The sequence below is a fragment of the Zalophus californianus genome, chromosome 9 (assembly GCF_009762305.2).
Source record: "Zalophus californianus isolate mZalCal1 chromosome 9, mZalCal1.pri.v2, whole genome shotgun sequence".
In the NCBI taxonomy this organism is placed as follows: Eukaryota; Metazoa; Chordata; class Mammalia; order Carnivora; family Otariidae; genus Zalophus; species Zalophus californianus.
Window position 1 is genome coordinate 15,612,841 of NC_045603.1, and position 23,277 is coordinate 15,636,117.

At 39.1% G+C, this 23,277-nt stretch overlaps 1 protein-coding gene across 1 annotated transcript; it reads right to left on the reverse strand.

Annotated features, from left to right (window-relative positions):
- Positions 1 to 1,175: 1,175 nt before the first annotated feature.
- Positions 1,176 to 17,033, reverse strand: TMEM263 (transmembrane protein 263). Its single transcript, XM_027592215.2, has 3 exons — positions 16,759 to 17,033; positions 8,031 to 8,097; positions 1,176 to 4,135 (listed from the first exon to the last, which is right to left on the reverse strand). The coding sequence occupies exons 2-3, from the start codon at positions 8,089 to 8,091 to the stop codon at positions 3,849 to 3,851; spliced, it is 348 nt and encodes a 115-aa protein (XP_027448016.1). The 5' UTR covers positions 8,092 to 8,097; positions 16,759 to 17,033; the 3' UTR covers positions 1,176 to 3,848.
- Positions 17,034 to 23,277: the final 6,244 nt, after the last annotated feature.

A 23,277-nucleotide genomic window follows, 5' to 3' on the forward strand; every position in this document is an offset into this window, starting at 1 on the left:
TAAGAAAATGAACATACAAGGTATATAAGAAAGTTTGGCAGGGTTGAGTGGCCATTTGCAAAAAGCCTAGTCAGTACATCAGCAAAATTGTGCTCAGGTCCAGGCGTGGAAAACCAGAGGCAGTCACAGTTCTAGAAATACATGTGTAGCTTACTCTGACTTGACAAGATTAAATTTTTAGAAAATACACATTCATGGCCAAACATAGTCTACGGACTTTATTTTCCCTTAGACCAATTCCTATTCCACTAGTTTTTAGCCCTTGAACCTTTCTGCCTTTTTCCATGATTGCATTCTTATTTAGGTCTTCCTAAGAATAAAATTTGAAATCTTCAACAATGTAGCAAGGAGAGACAGCCTTACATAAAACACTAGAGTCAGATTTTATTTCCTCCGTGAAAAAAAAAAACGCTCAAATAACAAAATTATTTCAACAGTTTATAACTACACTAAATTCATTTCTGTGACAAAATGTAATTAGCTGCCAAAATAAATATGATTACCTATAAGACTTCCAGGGAACTCAAGTTAGCCTGGGAAATCAAGTGTATAGTCAGCACTGACTGCCAACAGCAGAATGAAATACTAGTTACTGAGTAGCCCCATTTATGTTTCTGGATATTAACTGGAGAAGTTGTGACTTACTCGAATTCAAAAGTGATAATGGGAAATTGCTCAAACACGGAAAGCCTGTTTCGTATTTGTAAAAAGAGGTACTTACCCAGCACTGATTAAATCAGATAATGTATGGATAGCCTCTGGCAGGTAAGTAGATACCCAGTATATATCCATTTTCTACCTTCCTCCAACTGGTTTCCATCTCTTTGAGTCACTTGTGTTTAGGGAGGGGTGCAAGTTGGTTCCATAGTTACTTAGGACAGAGTAAAGTGCTCCCTACTTCTCCATCAGATCCCAAATTGTAGACAAGAATCACCTGTGGAGGCTGTTAAATTGCAGTCCTGGGGCCCCACCCTGCAGAGATTCAGAAAGTTGGGGTAAAACCTAAAAATCTGCATTTTTAATCTTCATCAGAGTTGACTAAAATATATTTGCATTTCATTGTCTTGGTATCAAAATACATATTCAAAGATGTTTTGTCATGTTTGTGCATTAGTATCAAAAATTAAAAACTGACTACGTACTTTCTGAACTATAAAAATTCTAAGACTGCCCTGTTTTTCCTTTAAATTTCCTTTATTTCCTTAGATCTTTATGAAACATTTCATCTTTTGCAGATCATAGTGCTTTATTAACAGATTTATGTATTCTTTTCCCATTCCTTTAATACAAAAGAATTTTATTAATCACCAGTCATCTTCATCTGACATTTCACTAAGTACAGGATTCATGTCAACATTATTAGATCAGTCATTCAAGTGGGTCACACAAGTGCATCCTCATTGTGCCAAATACCCACTCAACAGATACACTGAATAACAGACGCCTCCAAGTGTATGTATCAACCTTAAGTTTCTTGAAGTGAACCAGTACTGTTTCACAGGTCAAGTTGCTAGTCTACACAAATAAACTGGAAAAGACTCAAGTGTACAGCTGTACATATCATCAAATGGCAAGTTCATTACAACAAGAACCTCTATAACTAACCATTCATTTGTACACTTCTCTGCCATCCTTGCAAAAGCCTCCCCTGAATAAAGTTATAGTCCAGAGTTTAAAACAAACTTGATGAGATAAAATGTACCAGGTGGCTTTTCTACCAGGTGGCAGAAATGACAACCATTTTTCCTCAAGCAATTTTAAAGACAAGCAAGGTTGAAAATAAATATGCAAGCACACAGTAAATTAAAGTCTGTGTTTAGAAATTCAGGTACAAAGCACAGCAGAGCCTATGACTACAGAAGATAAATTAGAAATATAAACTAGTAATGAAGCAATAATTTCTTTCAAATAGCAGGAAACAAGTTCTCCAATACCATTATTTAGATCATTGTTTAGTGTTCACCTATTAACTTTGGAATTTCTTTTAAAAATCCCTTTTGCTGATTATGACATCTGACCAGATATACCAACAAATATACCTTAAATCATAGTGCATGAAATAAATGACCATTTAATTTCTGATGAACTCAACAACTTCTCAGTTTTCTATGTAGCGGTAGGTTCGAGAACCTTTGTATGTTTGCTTAAGATCCCTACTGGTGTTTATGAAAGCTTTTAAAAGTTATGTTCTTATCCATTTGTTGTTCCACATTATTAATGTAAAACTCTAGTGGTTTAGAAACAAACATTTATAAGCCTTGGGTGTTGGAGTGATCTGTTTTAAGTTCTCAAGGATGTATTCTGACTTATTTACTCTAGAGCATCACCTCCTTTCCTACACACACACACACACACACACACACACACACACACACACACACACACACACACACAAATTCTGCAAAATGGAGGCAAATTTCCAGACTGAAGTATAAAGAAAACTAAGATTTTTCAGGCTTGGATTATAACCCTTACTTAAGAGGAATGCCAAATATATATGTGCCACTTTTAAAATTTTTATGAAACTGAGTATGAAATAAAAAGATGAATTCCAGCTAAGTCATATTCTTTGAGAATGAATGAGACATGATGAGACATGTTAAGAAGACATGACACACTTATCATCCACAATAAAAAACTTCAATTCCCTGCCTGAAATTGACTTGGAAATGGTACAAAGTCTACGACTTCTTCAAAGGATTGTAAGGTAACATTTTAAAAGTCTACAAACCACTGACAGCACTTACTACTTTACATTCAAAACTAATCTGTAGAGCCCATTTCATTTCGATTTAAAAGTCAGCTCCCAAATATCTCTGGCTGCTTTTACTGTGTTTTTCAAAAGGGGTACTGCTAACATTTTAAGCCATCCTAAAGATAAAATTGGCGTGAAGATTTTTTTATATCTTGGATGCTTTAGGTGATTCTTAAGAATTTAAAATTATTTGTTCCTCCTTAATATGAAACTTCCAAGATAGCTTATGACCAGCAAAGAAATATTCCTTAGGCACCGTGAGGTGTATTAAAGATGGAGCATGAAACCAGGCTGAAGCATAACCTTGACCGGTAACTACACTGACAGTTAACAAAATGCCTACAAGCACTACTGAGAGCAAGAAATGCCTTTACCCCAATACTCCTGAGATTCTTAAGAGGGAAAACTAATTTCACAAACAATTTTTAAAAGAATCCATATATAGTTCTAATAACTGTACATGTTTAGGGTATTAGAAAAGATGTTTTATAAGGCATCAATGATTAAATTAATGTAATGCGTATCTAACAAAAGATGGTTAACACTCAGTATCATAAAACCATTTATCTCTTCTTTTAAATTTCTCTAAATTCCTGCTACTTTTACCAGCTTAAGAAAAGAATGCCTCTTGGCCTAATCAACTATGGTTATAAAAAAAACTAAGACATCTGAAACTATTAGGCACATCAAAGGTACAGTTTATGTAGTTCAAGGTTCCCTTCTTAAGGGGCAAATGAGTTACCTGGCACATTATACATATGGAACTGTAAAGATCATCAACTAAATTCAACTTTCACATTTTTTAGTTAAACTGAAAGACTTATAGTAAATATCAAATATACCATATCTTCAGTTACAACTGAATAAGTGTAACATTTTACCAGATAAAAAGCTGGAATTTAAGTATGAGAAACCTTCATACACTGTGCTAGTATTGGTCTCTTCTTTTTGGACAAAAGCCAGTCATCAATACTTTCAACACAGCAGTTTAGAAGATAAACGTCCAAACAGGTGACTTGGTTGTAGTCCATAATTTAGCAATTCAATGCCACTGGCATCATAATGCTGTGGAGAGCGAGTGTATCTCCATATTTTAGTCAGATTTGTCTTTCTTCTTTCCTGTTAAGGGCACTTTGTTTACAACAGCAGACCCAACAGCTGTAACACCTCCAGCCACAGCAGACACGCCCCCTTTCACCAACCCTATTCCCATGGAAGGCACAGTTGTAACAGCTGTTTTGGTCACCTCCAGGCTCTTCCCACCAATCCAAGCCACACCACCAATGGTGGCACCAACAGCTCCCTTTGTAACACTGAAGATACCGCCAGTCACACGGGACAACACGCCTGGTTGCTGCTGTGGGTGATCTTTCACTGAACCTAATGAGAGAAAATATGAAGACCATCAAATATAAGTCTTTATAAGAGCAGTACAAGTCAAGTACCCTAAGACTTCCTAACAACCAGGAGGTTGTTTTGGTAAGGTGAACCACATAAATACAAACTGATCAAGACACTAAAAACCTCTTCCCTCAAAGCTATGGTTGTACATGTTTTTAAAACACCTTCGTCCAATGCTAAGTCTTCATATCTATGAGGAAAAATGCTTTTGGGACTAGACAACTTCCATAAAATAGAATCTAAATTTAAGTGTTTCCTTGACTTACACTTTTGTTGCTGTTAATAATCTTTATATCCTAAAAGGAGCATGAAAAAATAAGAAGATAAATATATTTAGCCTTCATTTCCTTGACAGAATTCAATCATCACTGAAACAACCTTCTTCATTTAAAGCACTGGTTCTCAAGGTATGGCCTGGGACCCCTGGGTATCCACAAGACCATTTCAGGGGCTCTGCAGGATAAAAATTACTTTGATAATAATACTAACATGTCATTTATCCTTTCACTTTTATTCTTTCACATTCATTCACAAGTCTACAGAATTTTCCAGAATCTAAATGATGTGCAGTAACACAAAAGACTAAACAGAAGCAGCTGTGAGAAACTAGCTGTCTTCTATTAACCCTAACATTAAAGAGATTTGCAAAAATTCAAAAATAATGTCACCCACCCTATTCACTTTTTTTTTTTTTTTTTTTTTTGCTTTTAAAAACTATGTTAGGGTGCCTGGGTGGCTCAGTCATTGGGGGTCTGCCTTCGGCTCAGGTCATGATCCCAGAGTCCTGGGACTAAGTCCCACATCGGGCTCCCTGCTCCGCGGGAAGCCTGCTTCTCCCTCTCCCACTCCCCCTGCTTGTGTTCCCTCTCTCGCTGTCTCTCTCTCTGTTGAAAAATAAAATCTTTAAAATAAAAAATTAAAAATAAAAAAAACTGTTAATCACGTTAATATGTAATGGGTCTATTGGGGTTTTTAATGAATAAAATATTTCTCAGTTTTTATTATTTATATGGCAAATATCAACAGACACAAGCTTTTTGGGGTCCTCAATTTTTAAAAGTGGAAAAGCCAGAAAGTTTGAGAACCACTAATTTAAATATATGTGGGTATCTATTTGCATTTTAATAATGTATTTAAAGAGCTAATGCCATGTAAAAATAGGATAATTATTCATATCTTAAAATCATGTTACTTACCTAAAATCATTTTTTGTAGTGTTGAGAAACTACAGCTATGCTTAATACTTTCACTGCATCAGTAATTCTTACAGGAGAGAGAGAGTATGTGATTTAAACATCCAGTCTGTAAAAACTCTTTTACTCCAGAAAAGGTAATATCAGTATGAAAAATTCAGATTTATTTATAAAGTCACAAGTTCGTTCTCTGATTTGCTTCATTTTGAATAGAGTCATTCAAGTTGGTATGTAACCTCAAACTCAAGCGTAAAATAACTAACAGTAAGATTTCATAAAAATTTGCTTGTATCAACCTCAAACAAACCCAGGTCTTTTCTCCTTTGTAATCTAATGATTTAGGCAGCAACAACACATAAGCAATGGTGTTTATGTTTTTCTAAACTTTGTGGAAAACTACTTGGTCACTAAATAGTTCAGGCTTTAATCACTGAAAAGGTACAACTCACACAAAGAAAAGTAAATTCTTGGGTACACAGGCCCAACTAGGACTACCAAAGCTACTAACTCGTAGCAGAATGTATCAGAGAAGACAACAATGGGAGACGGATAATACCTGATGGAGAAAAAATGCTGAAAATTGAGCTTTTCTAATATAGCACAAATTTACCTTCATAAACATTTTCCTTCCATCGCTTAGAGGTTTTACATCATATCACAAGTATGAAAATATCACTGACTGTCAAAATAGTTCACAAAGATATAGCAATGGCTAAATTTATAAAAACCAAATTCTTAATTGAAGCTATCTGAGTAATAAGCATAGTTAATACAAATTTTTAACTAGGGGTAGCTGGGTGGCTCAGCTGGTTAAGCATCTGCCTTTGGCTCAAGTTACGATCCCAGCATCCTGGGATCAAGCCCCACATCAGGCTCTCTGCTCAGCAGGGAGTCTGCTTCTCCCTCTGTGTCCCCCCACCCCCACATGCTTGTGCGAGCACATGCACTCTCTCTCTGAAATAAATAAAATTATTTTTGGGCGCCTGGGTGGCTCAGATGGTTAAGCATCTGCCTTCGGCTCAGGTCATGATCCCGGAATCCTGGGATCGAGTCCCGCATCGGGCTCCCTGCTCCTTGGGAGCCTGCTTCTCCCTCTGCTTCTCTCTCTCCCTCTGTCTCTCATGAATAAATAAATAAAATCTTTAAAAAAAAAAAAATAAAATAAAATAAAATTATTTTTAATATAAGAGCTGAAATAAAAGACAAGATGTGGAAAAGCATTTGAATATGTTAATTATAAAATTATGATGAAAAGGGTTACATAACTGGTAATTCTTTTGTAATTAAGGTCACTAACACTAGGAAAAGGAAAAAAATCCTGACTTGAGGATAAAACAGGTAACTGCCTCATGCTGAATACCCTCATTAGGATTATCCTGCTATGTGAAATTTGGTGCACATGCATTTAATGAAGACAATTTTTCTTAGTCAAAGCAGATAAATATTAATGCTGTTGATCTCTTTAATTACAGTGTGCTCTTAATTACCACCATATAAATCATCTGCTCTGCAAACTACTTTGGTTTAGCAGGTTGCCATATAAAGATATTACTAAAGCACTTTCTCTTCCTTGACAAGCATGCTCCTGAGCCGTCTTTCTCTCTTTCCTGACTTTATTCCTACAAAGTCCTTATCAACTTTCTCATTAAGCCCTAACTTTTCTTTTCAAAACTCTAGGGTTCTAGACCTAAAAAAATAAGTCAAGAAAACAGCTGAACTAATAATTTTCCAGGCTATTCTTCCACCAAACTAAAACTAATCACCTACCTACCTCCATCTTCTTTTAGGCTTAAGTACAAATTTTTCATTGTGTTTTCCTAGCAATTTCATTTTTGAAATACCAACATAAGAAATACAGGAAGAAAATTCTGGACGGTGGGTAATTGGGAAGAAAATAAAATACCCAGAGTCACAACTTCCAGCTCTCCCCTCTTCCCAGAGATACTAGTCTGTCTGCAACTCCAGTCTGCTCTGCTGGCCACTTCATCCCTTATTCTTCACTTTGATTCTCTATCTTACCTATTAGGACTGTCCTATATAAACATGCAGCTGTGAAAGGAAATTACTATTTGGTTTAAGTTTAATAATGTTCTATACCAAAACCACAAATAGAAAATGCCTATAGTCATTTTCTGTATATAATGAAGACATTCACATATGCAGTTAGCGTTTTCAAGGATTTTTGAAGTTTAGGTAAGAAAAGGACGTATGATGTCACAATTTTCAAACTAAAAGAGAATTTAAATTTAAGCAGACCCTAAGACCATGTATTAATACAGGAAGAAGAACTGCCAATGATAAATAACAGCTTAATAACAAATCTCAAGTGCCTCTTGAATTGAGTTTTTATATGCATGACATGAAAAAAAACATAGTCCATCCTTCCTCTGCACCCTACACCCATTCTTTACAAATGAAAGGGTACTCTAACTTGTGAAATGGTCTTAATAAAAGAGTAGCAAAAGAACAGATCTTATATAATAAAACAGTTGCGTGGTGTCCCCATTCAGCAATATCTGTGCTTTCTTCTTAGAAGCTCAAAATGTTTATCTTCAATTATTTTTGGAACATATTCACTGACAAGGTAAACAGATTGTTACTTTAAATTTAATAAAAACAATCAGAATTTTATTTCAGTAGGATGTTTGTTTCCATTCTTAGTATGTCGGATGCATACTCACCTTCTGGTGGTTCATCACTAAGGTATGATGGGAGTTCTTGATTTTTATCTGCCTGATTCATGATCTCCTAAAAAACACATACACATTTCATTATAACCTCAACCTGTGAGACGACCTCTTAGCACATGCTTAATTAAGACTTAACTTTATTCAGATAAACAACATTTGAAAACACTTGTGAAACTACATCTTATTTCTCTCCTACTTTGTGGTGTTTAAGAAATACTTTTAATTACACTAGCGGACAATATAAATCTTATCTCAAACACCAACCAAAGAGCTAACCAAGCATAGTACAAGCTTTCCGATGCTGTTACTGATGCTTATAATTGAAAGAAAATTGGAAAGTCAGGGTTGGCAGACAAAAATCTTAAGTGCTTCCTCCTACAGAGTATTGGTTAACTTAACTGTAATTTATTTCAGAACAGACTTAAGGAAACCTATACTATGACTAAAAAACATGTTCTATTGAAAATTTTCTAAAAATCATGATATCCTATAAAGATGACATCACCAATCTGAATCATTAAGAGATGGACTTTGATTACATTTTTATTGTTGTTTTTAGAGCTCTTACAAACACAGGTAGCAAAAGAACTCAAAATGTATGGAAAAAATACATATGTGATTACGCCCTTGGTACGAGTAGTAAAAGAACCCAAGAAATAAAATAAGCTACACTGGGATAAAAAAAAACAGTTAAACTTTCTTTTCCCAATCTCCTTTACTATCTTAAAATATTTGCTCTTACATTCACTTGACTAAGAAAAGATTAAAACAAGTCAAGACTGGAATACTAGTACTACTCCAATACTACAAGTATTAGAATACTATTTAACAAATTTAAAACAAAATATGCAGAAATTCCTAACAGAGTATGTGTATCTCTTCCTTATGAAAAACTACTGTGGAGCCACCTTCTTCCCCACTGAACTGTTAATTCCAAGAGGAGAGACTGTTTAGCTTGTTCACCACTGTGTTCCCAGGATCTGTATACCATACACATACAAATCCAGATCACCTGGCTGATCAACCAATCAATAGATGCCACCATACCACGTACAGAAATATGGAGAAATTATATACACACATACATCTTACGTATGTTAACGGGACTTTAAAAACAGGTGTGATGGGGGGTGCCTGGCTGGGTCAGTCTGTAGAACATGTGACTCTTGATCTCAGGATCATGAGTTCAAGCCCCACACTGGGCATAAAGCTTACTTAAAAACAGGTGTGATAGCAATTGCATACATTTCAAAACTGCCTTTCTGTATATATCCCACAAATCCCAACTAAAAAGACTTACCTTTTCCTAAATCAGAATCCCTTAAAAAAATTAATTTTCCTTAAAAAAAAGAAAAATGAAATAGAAAGAAAAATAATTTAAAAAAATTATTTTCCCACATATATCTTGTAATTTAAAAAAGAAAAAGACCACCATTTCAAAAGATCAGAGTTGCTTTATAAAAGACATCTGCAAGTTCATCTATGTAATATGAATTGACTTTATCCTTCTATGGGTAGGCAAAGAGGAGCCATGATAGTAACATCGTTAGATCTGTGCTTTAAGAAGCTAACTGAAGCAAGAACAGATGAAGAAGGCAGGGCGCCTGGGTGGCTCAGTCGTTTAAATGGCTGACTCCTGATTTCGGCTCAGGTCATGGTCTCCGGGGATCGTGGGATTGAGCCCCATGTCAGGCTCTGCACACAGTGCATCTGCTTGAGATTCTCTCTCTCCCTCTGTCCCTCTCCCCTCCCCCACTCACGCTTGCTCTTTCTACAATAAAATTTAAAAAAAAAGAACAGGTGAAGGACAGAGAGATTAAATACAGTAAGTGGCTACTTTAGAAGTTCAGTGAGATAGAATAAACAGTTTAATCTCTGCCAGTTTTTCCTGTATAAATAAATGTTTGGGCAAAAACCTAGGTGTCACCCTTGATTTCCTGTTTTTTACATTCCCATCTAATCATTAGTAAACTCTGTTGCCTAAATAAATCCAGAACACAACCACTTCTCATCACCTCTACGGCTACCGCTTTCAGTTACATCTTATCTCTTACCTGGGCTGCTACAAAGTCTCTTAACTGGCCTCTGAGCTTCTACCTCTGCTCTTCCTTCAGTCTGGCCGTGTCACACTCTGCTTAAACCCCTACAACTGCTTCCTGTTTTGTTCAGAATAAAATCCAGAGTTGAGGCCTGACATCTAATACTCTGACAGCATCTCCTTCCATTCTGCCTCTCACTTATACCAGTCTAGCAACACGGGTTTCCCTGCTCACCCTCTCCTGAAAGGCTCTTCCCCAAGATACGTGCATGGCTTGCTTCCTTACTTCCTTCAGTTCTTTATGTAAATGTCCCCTTAACAGAGATCTTCCCAGACCACCTTACACTAGATTAGCACCCTCCTACTCCTTTCTCTATCATTTTCACCTAACCCTGCTCAATTTTCTTCATTGCTCTTACTTTCACTTAATATATATGATTTATATATATATATCATATATATCAAATATTTATATATAAAAATACATATGTTTACTTTGTGTCTCCCACAATTAGAATGTAAACGCCATGAGAACAAGGCTTGGTTTTGTTCACTGCTCCATCCCCAGAGCCTTTTTCAATGCCAGATGTATGATAGACAAATACTTGAATTTTTTGTACGAAGTAGAACAGAGCTTGGGTATTAATATGAGATAAAAGGAAAACATAGGATGGAAAATTTCTAGTGTGAGCAACTAAGTAGACAAAGATGATGAAGACAAGGGACAGGAGACAAGAAACCTGAGAAAAGATGACTTTTTAAAATTTTTATTTTATTGTGGCAAGAATACTTAACATGAGATCTACCCTCTAAAATAGAAGCATGCAATACATTACTGTTGACTATACGTATGATGAAAGGACTTGTTTTTGAACAGCTCGATTTGAAATGCCTTCAGGGCATCTACAGGACATGCTTAGCAGGCAAGTGGATTTAAAGGGTCTGAAATTCAGCATGAAGTCTGAGTTAGAGCTGAGGCCCTGAGAGTGGTTTGAAGTGATAGGTACAAATGTGGGGGATGGGTGATATGATCAAGGAAAAGAATGAAGAGAGAAGTAGACTGCTAACCTTCACTGGACTGCTCATATTTAAGAGGTGAGTGAAAGAAAGGCCAACAAAAACAAACAAAATACAAAATACATGTGAAAGTGTACAAGTGAGTATAGCCTCGTGGAAAGCAAGAGATGAATTTATAAGTTTCCTAGAGACATACAAGGCAGATGTTAAAATAATTTATCAAGACCAAATACTATGGGGAAATGCTAATGTTACATTCAGAGAATATAAAAGGCATGTATCATATAATCCAATTTTTTTAAATGCACATGAAAAGACTGAAAGAAAGTATACCAAAATGTTGAAAAAGACTGCCACTAGGGAATAGAAATATAGAGAGAGAGAAGAGACAGAGACAGAGAGAGAGTGTGCTACAGAGAAAAATACCATCCCCCTTTATATATAGATACACATATATAAATCTACATTTAACATCTATATTTTAATTTCCTACCATAAACACGTATTGCTTTCATACCTAAAGAAAATTATATATTTTAAGTCTTAGAAATCAGTGATATTCAAAAAGCGTATTTCCAAAGATTATGTAGTTCATCTACCTAGTTTTTATCCTAGTTTTTTTTAGGTTTTTATCCTCAAATCAAGGTGATCTAAAAAACAACATACTTAAATCACAAAATGCTGATTTGAAGAAAATGACAACACTGAGTTTAATTCTCGGTTATGTCCTTAGTAAGGAAACCCTGACAAAGAGCCTTATGCAGGCTATTTACTACATTGTACTGCACTGTAAAGGAATTATCTACTATATCACTCGATAGCTCTGATACGGAGCTCCACGTAAGAAATTTCTTTAGCGGTATTCAGAAAAACTTTTGTTTCTGCAACAGATTTAGAATGCTTTCTTCTCTTAGAGATCTATGTACTTTCCTACTTAAAAGATACAAAGAAAGATGTGATATCTCCCTTTCCCTCTGACTTCCAGGAAGCTTACAGGTAATATCCCAGCTTAAGGTTGGGATAAGGTTCCTGTGGCCTGCCTAGTTGTCCTATTTTCCCCCAACTCCACACCTCAAGACCCCCACTCATTTGCTGTTCTCCCTGGTCAGTTTGCAATTTGAGTATCTTATTTATATTCTTATCATTTTGTTAGAATATGTTTTTGTTGTAAGCTGACACACAGTATTTGTGGAATAAGTGGGATAAAATTATCATCTGTATCTACATTAATTTTAAGCATCACAAGATACATACCAATATATGGTCCAAATTTTTGGTTAAAAAAATACTTTAAGCTGGAATTGTGTTTTTCAAATGTTCTTATTTAAGAGTAAGCAGTAGTATGCCAGTGGCTTCAAGAACCAGGAGAGGTATGATGCATGCATTTTACTACACAGTAACTTAAAATACTTTTTGTGTTTAAATATATACAAATTAAAAAGCTAATTGAAAAGTGCTTGGGAATTTTTTAGGATAATCAGACTCTCAAGAAATTTCATTCTTGCTTGGAACTTCTTCAGGATATACTCTCAGATTTACCAGCTCTCTCTTCCCAGCCCACCACACTCCCAACCCCCCTTGAATTTATTCTGCTTTTAAGTTAGGTGTATTTTTGGTAGAAGAGCTTGAAATGTAAGAATCTAGATACTATTATACAGAAATATCCACAGATATATTTAATATTGTTAGTGACAGTTACCAGCAGGATTATCAATAAACAGTAAAACAGAAAATCTGGAGTCCTGCCAAGCTAGAAGAGGAGAGGAACTTGGTATTAGAGGGCTCTGAAATCTTAAGAGGCCACAGGGATTGTTTTGTATACATATTTTTTAATGTCTGAGTTTCTTGTACATCATTGGTGTTAACAGCAAGTATGTAGTATTAAAATTCCTTTAGAACTCAGGGTAATAAAAATTGTGTAAAAGCTGCAAGTATTTGAAATACTGTTGTTTTCTAAATTCCTAATTTGGTCATAAGGCATCAAATACCTTGTAAAAAGTATTTTTGCTAAAATCCTTAACTATCTGTAATGCCACCTGTATTTTTTACTAACATAAATCATTCCCAACACCTACACACATGTATGTGCCAAACTTTTAGTGATATTACCTCTTTACAGATACTACCACTTTATCACTAAGGAGAACTATTTTTTGTATTACCATCCTGTTCATGGTCATCATTACAGGGGTCTTGTTTTTCTTAAATTGGTAATTCTGAACACAAACACACTCCTAATCTCTTAAAATTGGGAAAGGTAAATAATCTGCTTGTAAAATTTAAAAGTACACACATGGAGACCAGTAACAACTGGCAGGAAAAGTGTCAAAATGACCGTTTAAATGTTATCCTTAAACAAAATTATTAAATTCTATGCAAACCATCTGCCCTAAACTCACTGAATTATTAGTTCAATATATACTTGGGTCCCTACTATGTGCCAAGACACCCTGTCAGGCTCTGAGATTTCAGTGTGATTCAGCATACACAGGACTTCTCCAGTTTACCCCAAAGGGGACACACTTTCTTGGGACTTATCAATTTATTTCATGCAAAACCCCCAAAATTATCTGCTCTCTAGGAATTCATAATACACAGTTTCTATTTTTAAAAAAGTACCTTCCTGGGCGCCTGGGTGGCTCAGTTGGTTAAGCGACTGCTTTCGGCTCAGGTCATGATCCTGGAATCTCAGGATCGAGTCCCGCATCAGGCTCCCTGCTCAGCAGGGAGTCTGCTTCTCCCTCTGACCCTTCCCCCTCTCATGTGCTCTCTCTCTCTCTCTCTCATTCTCTCTCTCTCAAATAAATAAATAAATAAAATCTTTAAAAAAAAAAAAGTACCTTCCTAAGGAAGGCAATAAAAACAGAAAACAGCCTTTAGATCAGGACAAATAACTGAACTTATTCTATGGACATAAATCAGTTTTACTACTTGGTCCTATCATGCGAAATTTAGACTACCAACTAAAACTGGTTATAAGTGTTGTTTTTTTTTTTAAGAAATTGTGAAATGTGAAAGACTTCTTCACTGTAGACTACAATTCACCAGTAGTTACATTAGGCATTTTAAGCCAAGGAGAAATAATTCTTGTTCAGTACAATAGTATCATAGATATAGCAGCTGGCAAGTATATTGAGCAAGGATTAATAACAACACTATTCCCTAGAGGGTAATTTCTTCCAATAATAGAAATAAGTAAACAAATGCCTCTTAGGAATCTTTTTTTTTTTTTAAGGAAAACAGATGAATCCCTGTTGTTTGTGGATATCTACACCATTTGATAAAGTTTTCATTAATGGTGAAAACAAACTTTGAAAATAGTGCACAAATTTGCCTATGGCTAAACACCCCTTTGTGTACCAAAGGAAGTTAAATAACACTAACACATTACATGAAGCCGAACTACAAAATACGATACACAACAGTTTACCTTCAAAGCCATTTCAAAAACCTGTTATTAAATAGTAAGTGCCAATTTCCTATAAGAAAAAGACTATAAATGAATTAGCTAAATTCTTCTACACATTCTATATATAGGAACTTTGCCACATCCTCACTCCCGTTTTAGCTTCTTTGCCAAATAACTACAAGGAGTTTCAAAAATACATTTATACAGAACTTTAACACACATACACCAATAAGCAGTGTATATTAAAACACCAGCTTACTGTGTTTAGGTTTCTCTAGTTAACCAACTATCCTGAACAGGCTGATTTTAAACATGGCCCCTGCCCATTAAATCAACAGAACACAGGCTACAAGAAATGCACTGAATCTGGCAGGAAAGAAAAAGTAATCTGTCTTAAGCGACCACCTTAGTGACAGTAACAACTGAGAGTATCAAAATGGCAATTTTTTAAGTGTTGCCTTTAAATGAAACATTAAGCAGAATTACAATAAGCTATCAAACCAGATAACCAGTACATCAGTAATCTTCACTAAATTATACCTCATTAGTTCAACAGATATTTGTGTCCCTACCATGTCAGACACTGTGTTAGGCACTGAGGTTACAACTAGAACAAGCATGTGAAGGCCCTACTCTGGAGGTGTTTATATGTAATCCAGTGAGATATCTTCAGGAAGTAGCAAAAACAGCAAGTACTCAATGACTGAAACAAAGACAGGTAAAGATTTTCCTGAAGTTAAACACACACACACACACAGAAACTTTCCCATCTATCCTTAAACTTTTTTTTTAATATTTTATTTATTTATTTGACAGAGAGAGGCACAGAGAGAGAGGGAACACAAGCAGGGGGAGTGGGAGAGGGAGAAGCAGGCCTCCCGCGGAGCAGGGAGCCTGATGCGGGGCTCGATCCCAGGACCCTGGAATCATGACCTGAGCCAAAGGCAGACGCTTAACGACTGAGCTACCCAGGCGCCCCTATCCTTAAACTTTTCTAATGATATTCTCTATATATGGACACATTTTTATTGAACTTGGTTTCTGGTACATCTGCCATAGCATAAAGAAATAAAAGTGGAAAAAAAAAAAGTCAAAATAGAGTGCATACAGGTTTATTAAAGATTACTTCCCTAGTTCTTTGAAAAAGCAGGCATGCCCACATACACGCAAACACAAACCTGTTGATGTGGTATCAATATTCCTGGGAGCCCCTTAGAGCAGCCACACCAGTGGATGTTCTAAAGGTTAAGCAATCGCATATAGCAAATAAAGTATTTTCATTTGGAATTAGCACAAGCGTTCACAAGGGCGTAATAAAGTAATAACTCTCCTCTTCAGGTGTTTCTAAACCTTTCCCAGCGGCCCCTTCTCCCCCCACTGATCTCTTTAGTCACAAGCAAGTCTTTTTCTTTTTTTCTTTAGCAGAGGGAGTGACGTGGCAGGAGAGGCAGAAAATGACCCTGGAGAAGCCGTGACTAGGGCTAAGCTCAGCACCTCCTCCCTCTGCTCCACGTTGTACACCAAGCACACCCCCACTCCCATAGGGTTCCAGAATTTCTGTCTTCTCATATAGAAAAGGCGATCTGTTTAGGCGGGGATCTGATTGGAAGTGGGAGCTTGGGGACCAGTCTCGAAGCTGCGTGTGCATAGCAGGCACGGTTTTTATTTAGACTCGGGAGGCAATGATGGCACCGACGGGTGCTCCATCGATCCCCAGTCACCCCTGGCGCCGTCAGCGCCTCTCTCCATTCCAGTTTCAGCTTTCGGTTAGGCGTGAGAGTAGAGCCTTCCTACGTGGGAAGAGCACTGGGACCAAGGCTTGTGTGCCTGAACCCACGGGAGCGGTTTATCAACAGGTCAGGAGTTAGTGTGGTGGGGAAGCCCAGCACACAGCCCCCCAGCCGCATTCCTCTCCTCTCCCAAGCTGCTGACGCCCTCCCACCCCCATCCCCCCAGCCTGACACCCAAGGAGCTAAGAAGTGAAGCGGAGGCTTCCAAGGAGCGTCCCCAGTCACAAACCACCGCTGGGGAGTCCGGGACATGTAAAGAATAACAACCCCGCCAGCGTACCTCCGTTCGCCCCCAACATCGTCCCGCCCCTCCCCCTTTCCCGCTCAGTCCCCCCCAGAAGGCTCCGCTCGGGCAAGCCAGGCCCGGGGGTGGTGAGGTGCAGGAGAGCTAACGGAAGAAGGCGACAGAGAGGAGGACAGGAAGCCAGGACAGCGCCCCCCGCCCTCCCAGCCCCACTTACTCACCTCCGGGGTCGAGGGTTGGCGCCTGGAGCCGGGGCTGGGCGGAGGGAGTGGGCAGCACCGAAGAGGGCTGCGGCGGCCTGAGCGACTGGCACAGCCCCGGGCAGTCGCGGGTTCGGCAGGCGCCTCCTCAAGCTTTGGAGCCTGAAGACTCCGTTGGCGACGGCGGCAGCAGCGGCCTCTGGCTGCGGACGTGGCGCCGGACGCGACCCGCCCCCTCCGCCGCCGCCTCCTCAGCTCCCGCCTCCTCCCGCGGCTCCGGCTCCGACGCGCACGCGCACCCCAGGCCCCTCCCACGCCCACCCGGCACACGCCCACCCGTTTCTCGAACTGCCCTGCCCTCCCAGCAGCCCCCAGCAGGCCGCCTCCGAACGTGCGCACGCGCGGGGGCCCCCCCGCCCCGCGGCCTGCTCCCGCCCCTTGGCCCCCTGGGTGCCTCCGCGGGAACCCCTGGCCTGCCTGCGCGCGCGCCTTGTCCTGGGGCCTCCCGCCCCCTTTCCTCCGCCGTCCAATCAGATCGGGCGAGGGGCGCGGAGCCCCGGGAACGCGCTGGCGGCGGCTGTCAGGGTTCGAGCCCTCGCCCGGCGGCTTCTCCAAGCTTTCGTTCCGCTGCGAGTAACGGTCAGTTGGAATTCAGAACCTTTGCCCTAGGGACGGTGGAATGGTCGCCAGTTTTCGGGCTCTTTCTTAGCCCCTGGGCCTCAATCTTCTTCCTTTCCCTGCTTCCCTTCAGGAGAGTGACGAGCTGGGCCTTCTGTCAGCCCTTCAATGTGGGGCTCTCGACGCGCCCTTACTGTCCAGGTGACAGAGACGTTGTGGACGTTATTATAAAGCTGCCCTGCCCCGGAATTGGCAGTAAGAACCGCTGCGGTTGGTGCTGAGGGCTCGCCAGACCACTCGAAGAGGAGAGGGGGTGTTTGGTAGTGGATAGAGAAGTGAGTCGAAGTTAGAAACCTGGCGTGGCGCCCCTCCCTCGCCACCTGCTGACTAGCAGGGTGCCTCTTCTCGCCTCCCCGCCGTGGCAGAAGCTCTCTGCCTGCCGTTGTGGAAGGTGTGGAGAAGCGGGTAGCGCTGAGACGACGCTGTCTGCACCTGAGCTCTGGGCGATGGGAGGCGTCTCACTCTTAACTGCAGGTGTTGTGGGGACGAAAGGAGTTGTGGGGCTCAGAGGCTGCTCAGCTAGGTAAATGGGACCCGCTCACCTTTCTCTGCCCCTCCTTCCACACCTTAACGTGAAGAGGACAGGCAGTCCATCATGGTTTTTTTGAGAGTATCAAGAGGTGGTGGGTGTGAAAGGGCTTTCCAAAATGTGAATTCCTTTAGAAGTCTGAGATCCTCCTTCACGGGCCAGTCAGCAAGACAAAACACACGCGAAGCAACCAGTCAGTAACCTCACAAAATGTTACCCCCTCCCAATGCAAAATAATCAAGGTGATGCAACCGAATAGTAACTGTTGACCAGGCTCAGAAAAGGACATGCTAACCAAGGAGAACACCCTAGAAGAAGCTAACTTTGACCCAGGTCATAAATGTAGTGGACTAGATAGTTTATGGTTTCAGCCTAGTCACTGATTTATCAAAGCAGCAAATCAAATCCACTTAGACTACTGATCTGCAAGACTATCAGGATATTTTAGTTTTCCAGAACTTAAAGGGGAAATTAACAAATATTGTCACTTTTTTAAAATATAGTTTGGATGGGGGTGCCTGGGTGGCTCAGTCACTTAAGTGTGGGACTCTTGGTTTCCACTCAGGTCATGATCTCATGATCCAGCTGCCTGGCTCTGCACTCGGCATGGAGCCTGCCTAGAATTCTCACTCTGTCCCTCCTCCCCTCCCTTTCTAAAAAAAAAAAAAAAAAAAAAAAAAAAAATTATAAAAATAAGTAAAATATTATTTGGAGGATTAGCAGGCTCTAAGGATTGTGGTGTTTACCCAAAATGTGAAGAGTTTGGTACCTACTCTATTATTATCACAGAAACCTTTGTCCTTATACGTAACTTTCCCAGGGTGAACACTAGGCAGAATTACAAAGTGGACAATTACACTGTTCTTCCCTTTCACTTCTTTCTCTCTACAAGAGAATTTAATCAGTATTAAAGTATGGATGATTAATAAAACTGAGGCCGCTCCTGGGAGATTGTATGTTTTTACAGTTATTAAAGTTATAATCCACAGCAGTGGTTAAAAACCACCACATAAACCAACCGTGATGGAGGGAAGCTCTTTGGGAGGTTGTGAGTTCACCAGAACCAGTATAGATAGGCATGTATTTCTTGTAAGGCTGACACTAACATTTCTTATTACCTCAGTTTTCAAACTTGTAAAAGTGAATAGCACCACTCCGTGCCCACCCGCCCCTAGATCTAAAATGAAAATATTATGATAATGATGAAATAGCTTCTACAGAAGGATGCTGTCTTGATTTGGGGTACCTTGGTGCGGCAGAAGGAGCCTCAAGGAAGCAGGCCCTCTTCATTTTATAGACTGAATCCACTCAGGTCTGGATTCCTGTTCTGTGAAATCTCATTCTCAGATTATTAAAATGAAACCATTTCTAGATGTTATTTTGAAAGATTGTATAATGTCTTAAAATGATGAGTCTGTGGAGCCTTCAGGCAATAATTTTCTTTTAATGGAACAAATTCTTAATGCAGCCTTTATCAATTAGCCAGTCTCTTAAATCGCTATTTTCCTGTAGTTGGTTACACACAGAGAGCCTTCTGCATTATTGAAAAACTAGAAATTAGATGTGATATTGCATGCTTAACAAGATGGGGCGTTCAAAAAGTAAGGACCAGAAAGAAGCAAGCTGTACACCAAAAGCATGAAAGCAATAAATAAATTATTTATAGGCATTGAAGTTGAAAGGGATCCCAATCCCTTTCTATCCATCACATGAATCTACCTCCTAGCATAGGCACAATAATAGTTTTCATTGTTGAGTTGTAGACCACTCTTCTCAGTGTTTCTATGTGAATGCATTTAAATGACAAATCACTTGGTATAAGGTCCATATATCTTCCTGTGTTCCATCATGTTTTTATGAATGTATTGCATTATCCTGGCATTTTGAAATGAACTGGACAGTTAACAGCTTTATATAGATTATCACCCAAAGAAAATTATTTTGCTTTTCTGTTCTCACTTTCTTACTGTTCTTGACTTTCCTGGCACAATTACCTGGACTATTCTTGGTTTTCCTTTCTGTGCCCCAATAGCTTTCTTAACCTTTTCTGTGATAGAACTAAGGTTTATTTGACAGTTTTTTTTTAAGATTTTATTTATTTATTTGTCAGAGAGCAAGAGAGAGCACAAGCAGGGGTAGCGGCAGGCAGAGGGAGAAGCAGGCTCCCCGCTGAGCAAGGAGCCCGACATGGGACTCTATCCCAGGACCCTGGGATCATGACCAGAGCCAAAGGCAGACGCTTAACCGACTGAGCCACCCAGGCGCCCCTTGACACAAGTTTTTAGCACATATCTCATTCCTCCCAATAATCCAATGAGGCAAGTACTGTTATCCCATATTCATATGACGAAATTGAAGCTGATAGAAGTTAGATAATTTATCCAAGGGTCCACAGCCAGTAAAGAGCAGATCCTGGAATCAAACACGTTTTTTTTTTTTTTTCTCACTCTAGGGCTAAGTTCTCAACCACTATATTCTGAGAGAAAAAAGCAGTCCCTGACATCAAGAGGCTGACCTGGTGCTATCAGGCAGGTCTTGGTGTTGCTAGGAGCTGGCCTGGCATAGCTAGGCCTTTGTGTTACCTGTGGAACATAAACAGTTTCAGAGAACATCAACATCAGAAAAGCCCACTACATGATCATGATAGATCAGGACAAAAATAAGACTACCCCATAACCATGTCTGAACATAGACGAAAACATGAAACCTATCCAAACCACCAAATGGAATACACAAACTGAAAATATCAAATAAACACCTTGAAGGAAATCTTAAAAAAAAAAGAAAATATCAAATAATGTGACTGTTACTTCTTTACCAATTACAGCCTTAGTGTCATGCTAGTCTTCCCTCTTTCTCCAAAAGATTTATTAAGATACTCAATCGTAGACTTACCCCTGCTTCCTGACAGCATCCAATTTAAAGCACATTTCCCTAAATCACCTAACACAAATCTAAAAATATAAGTCCTTCCTCTTACTGAGATGTCTCACTGATGCCCATAGTGTGTGCTTCCCCTCACTGAAATTGAGTAATAAGCACCCTTGTTAAACCACTGGTGTGTTCCTGGTGATCCCTGGCTAGAGAGCACTGACAATTCTTTCTGGACTGTCCTATACAATGCATATCTATGGAGCAGAAAGCACACAACTTACGCATTTCTTGCCAAAGAAAGTGGGAACTGTCCTCCCATCTCTAGTCATAAGATTGTCACACCAAAGCTAAAGGATGTCCTTCATTTTTGTAGATTCTATATGGAGTGTCTGATAAATGAAATCTTACCAAAAGATAGTGAAAAGAAAAGAAAATGTTGGAATAATTGAACATTATTTGGCAAGAAAAAAGAGAACAACCTGTCAACCCATACCTTGCCCCACAAACAAAATAACTCAAAATGGATCATAAATCTAAAATTATAACACTTTTAGAAGAAAACATAGGAGAAGATCTTTGTGATCCTTGGTTACAACACCCAAAGTTCCATTAAAAAATTAATTTATAAAAATGTCTGCTCTTTGGATGACAGTGTTTAGAAAATGAAAAGACAAGTAACAGACTGAGAGAAAATATTTGCAGAACATATCTGATAAATGACTGTATCAAGAACTCCTACAACTCAATAAAAAGACAAGGAAACCAGTTTTAAAAACATAGAATTAGTTGGGGTGCCTGGGTGGCTCAGTTAAGCATCTGACTTCAGCTTAGGTCATGATCTCAAGGTCCTGGGATCAAGCCCTATGTCGGGCTCCTCACTCAGCAGGGAGTCTGCTTGTCCCTCTCTCTCTCTCTGATCCCCACCCATTCGTGCTCTCTCTCTCTCTCAAAATCTTTAAAAAAAATTGGGGTAGTTGAATGATCACCATAGGAGATATATGGATGGCAAAAGAAATTATATCATCATTAGTCATTAGGGAAATGCAAATCAAAACCACAATGAAATATTACTCCTTGGTCAAAATAAAAATAATTCCAAGTGCTGTTAAGGATGTGGAGCAACTAGAACTCCCAGACATTGTGGGTGGGACTGCAGAATAGTAGAGAGACATTTGAGTAAACAGTTTGGCAGTTTCTTATAAAGTTAAACATAAGCTTACCATATGATCCAGCAATACCATTCCTAGATATTTACTCAAGAGAAATGAAAACATGTTTACACAAAAACCTGGACACACATTTTATAATAGTCAAAGACTGGAAACAATCTAAGTGCCTTTTAATTGGTGAATGGATAAGCAAATAGTGGTTTGTATATACAATGGAAAATACTCATCAGTGAAAGGAACAAACTACTGATACAACAACATAAAGTAATAAATGTATTCTTCTAAGTGAAAGGTGCAAATTCAAATATCTATATACTGATGTTTCTGTAAAAGCCAAAACTGTAGGGAAAGAAAACAGATTAGTGGTAACATGGGAGTCGGGAAGTGTTTACTACAAAGGGGCTTGAGGGACTTTTTGGGGTGATAGAACTGTTCTGTATCTTGAGTGTAATGTGGGTTACACATTGCATCTTTCAAAACTCATAATTTTGGGGCACATGGGTGGCTCAATTGGTTAAGCATCTGCCTTCGGCTCAGGTCATGATCCCAGGACCCTGAGATCGAGCCCCACGTCCCTATGTCAGGTTCTCTCCTCAGCAGGGAGCCTGCTTCTCCCTCTTCCTCTGCCTGCCGCTCCCCCTGCTTGTGCTCTCTCTCTCTCTCTGTCAAATAAATAAATAAAATCTTTTAAAAAAATAAAACTCATAGAGTTTTGAAGAAATTTTAGGAGCAATTTTATTGCATGTCAATTATATCTCAATAAGCCTGATTTTAGAAAAATGTTGAAATGGAAAAAAAGTTGAGATATGAGGTATGGCCACCGGGCACTACAGGGGCGCCTGGGTGGCTCAGTTGGTTAAGCGACTGCCTTCAGCTCAGGTCATGATCCTGGAGTCCCAGGATCGAGTCCCACATCGGGCTCCCTGCTGTCAGCAGGGAGTCTGCTTCTCCCTCTGACCCTCCCCCCTCTCATGCTCTCTCTATCTCATTCTCTCTCTCAAATAAATAAATAAAATCTTTAAAAAAAAAAAAAGACAAGAACAGTAGCCCACCTGATAATTAAATTCTAAATCTTAAAAAGATAAATTATTAGTGCATAATCCACATTATGAAAGAACTTGTCCTTTCTTTTTTGTAGAGCAAGTTCATAGTACATTGAAATGTTTTTGTACAGGGGTGCCTAAGTGGCTCAGTCAGTTAAATATCTGACTTGATTTTGGCTGAGGACATGATCTCAAGGTCCTGGGATCAAGCACCGAGTCAGGCTCCCCAGTCAGTGGGGAGTCTGCT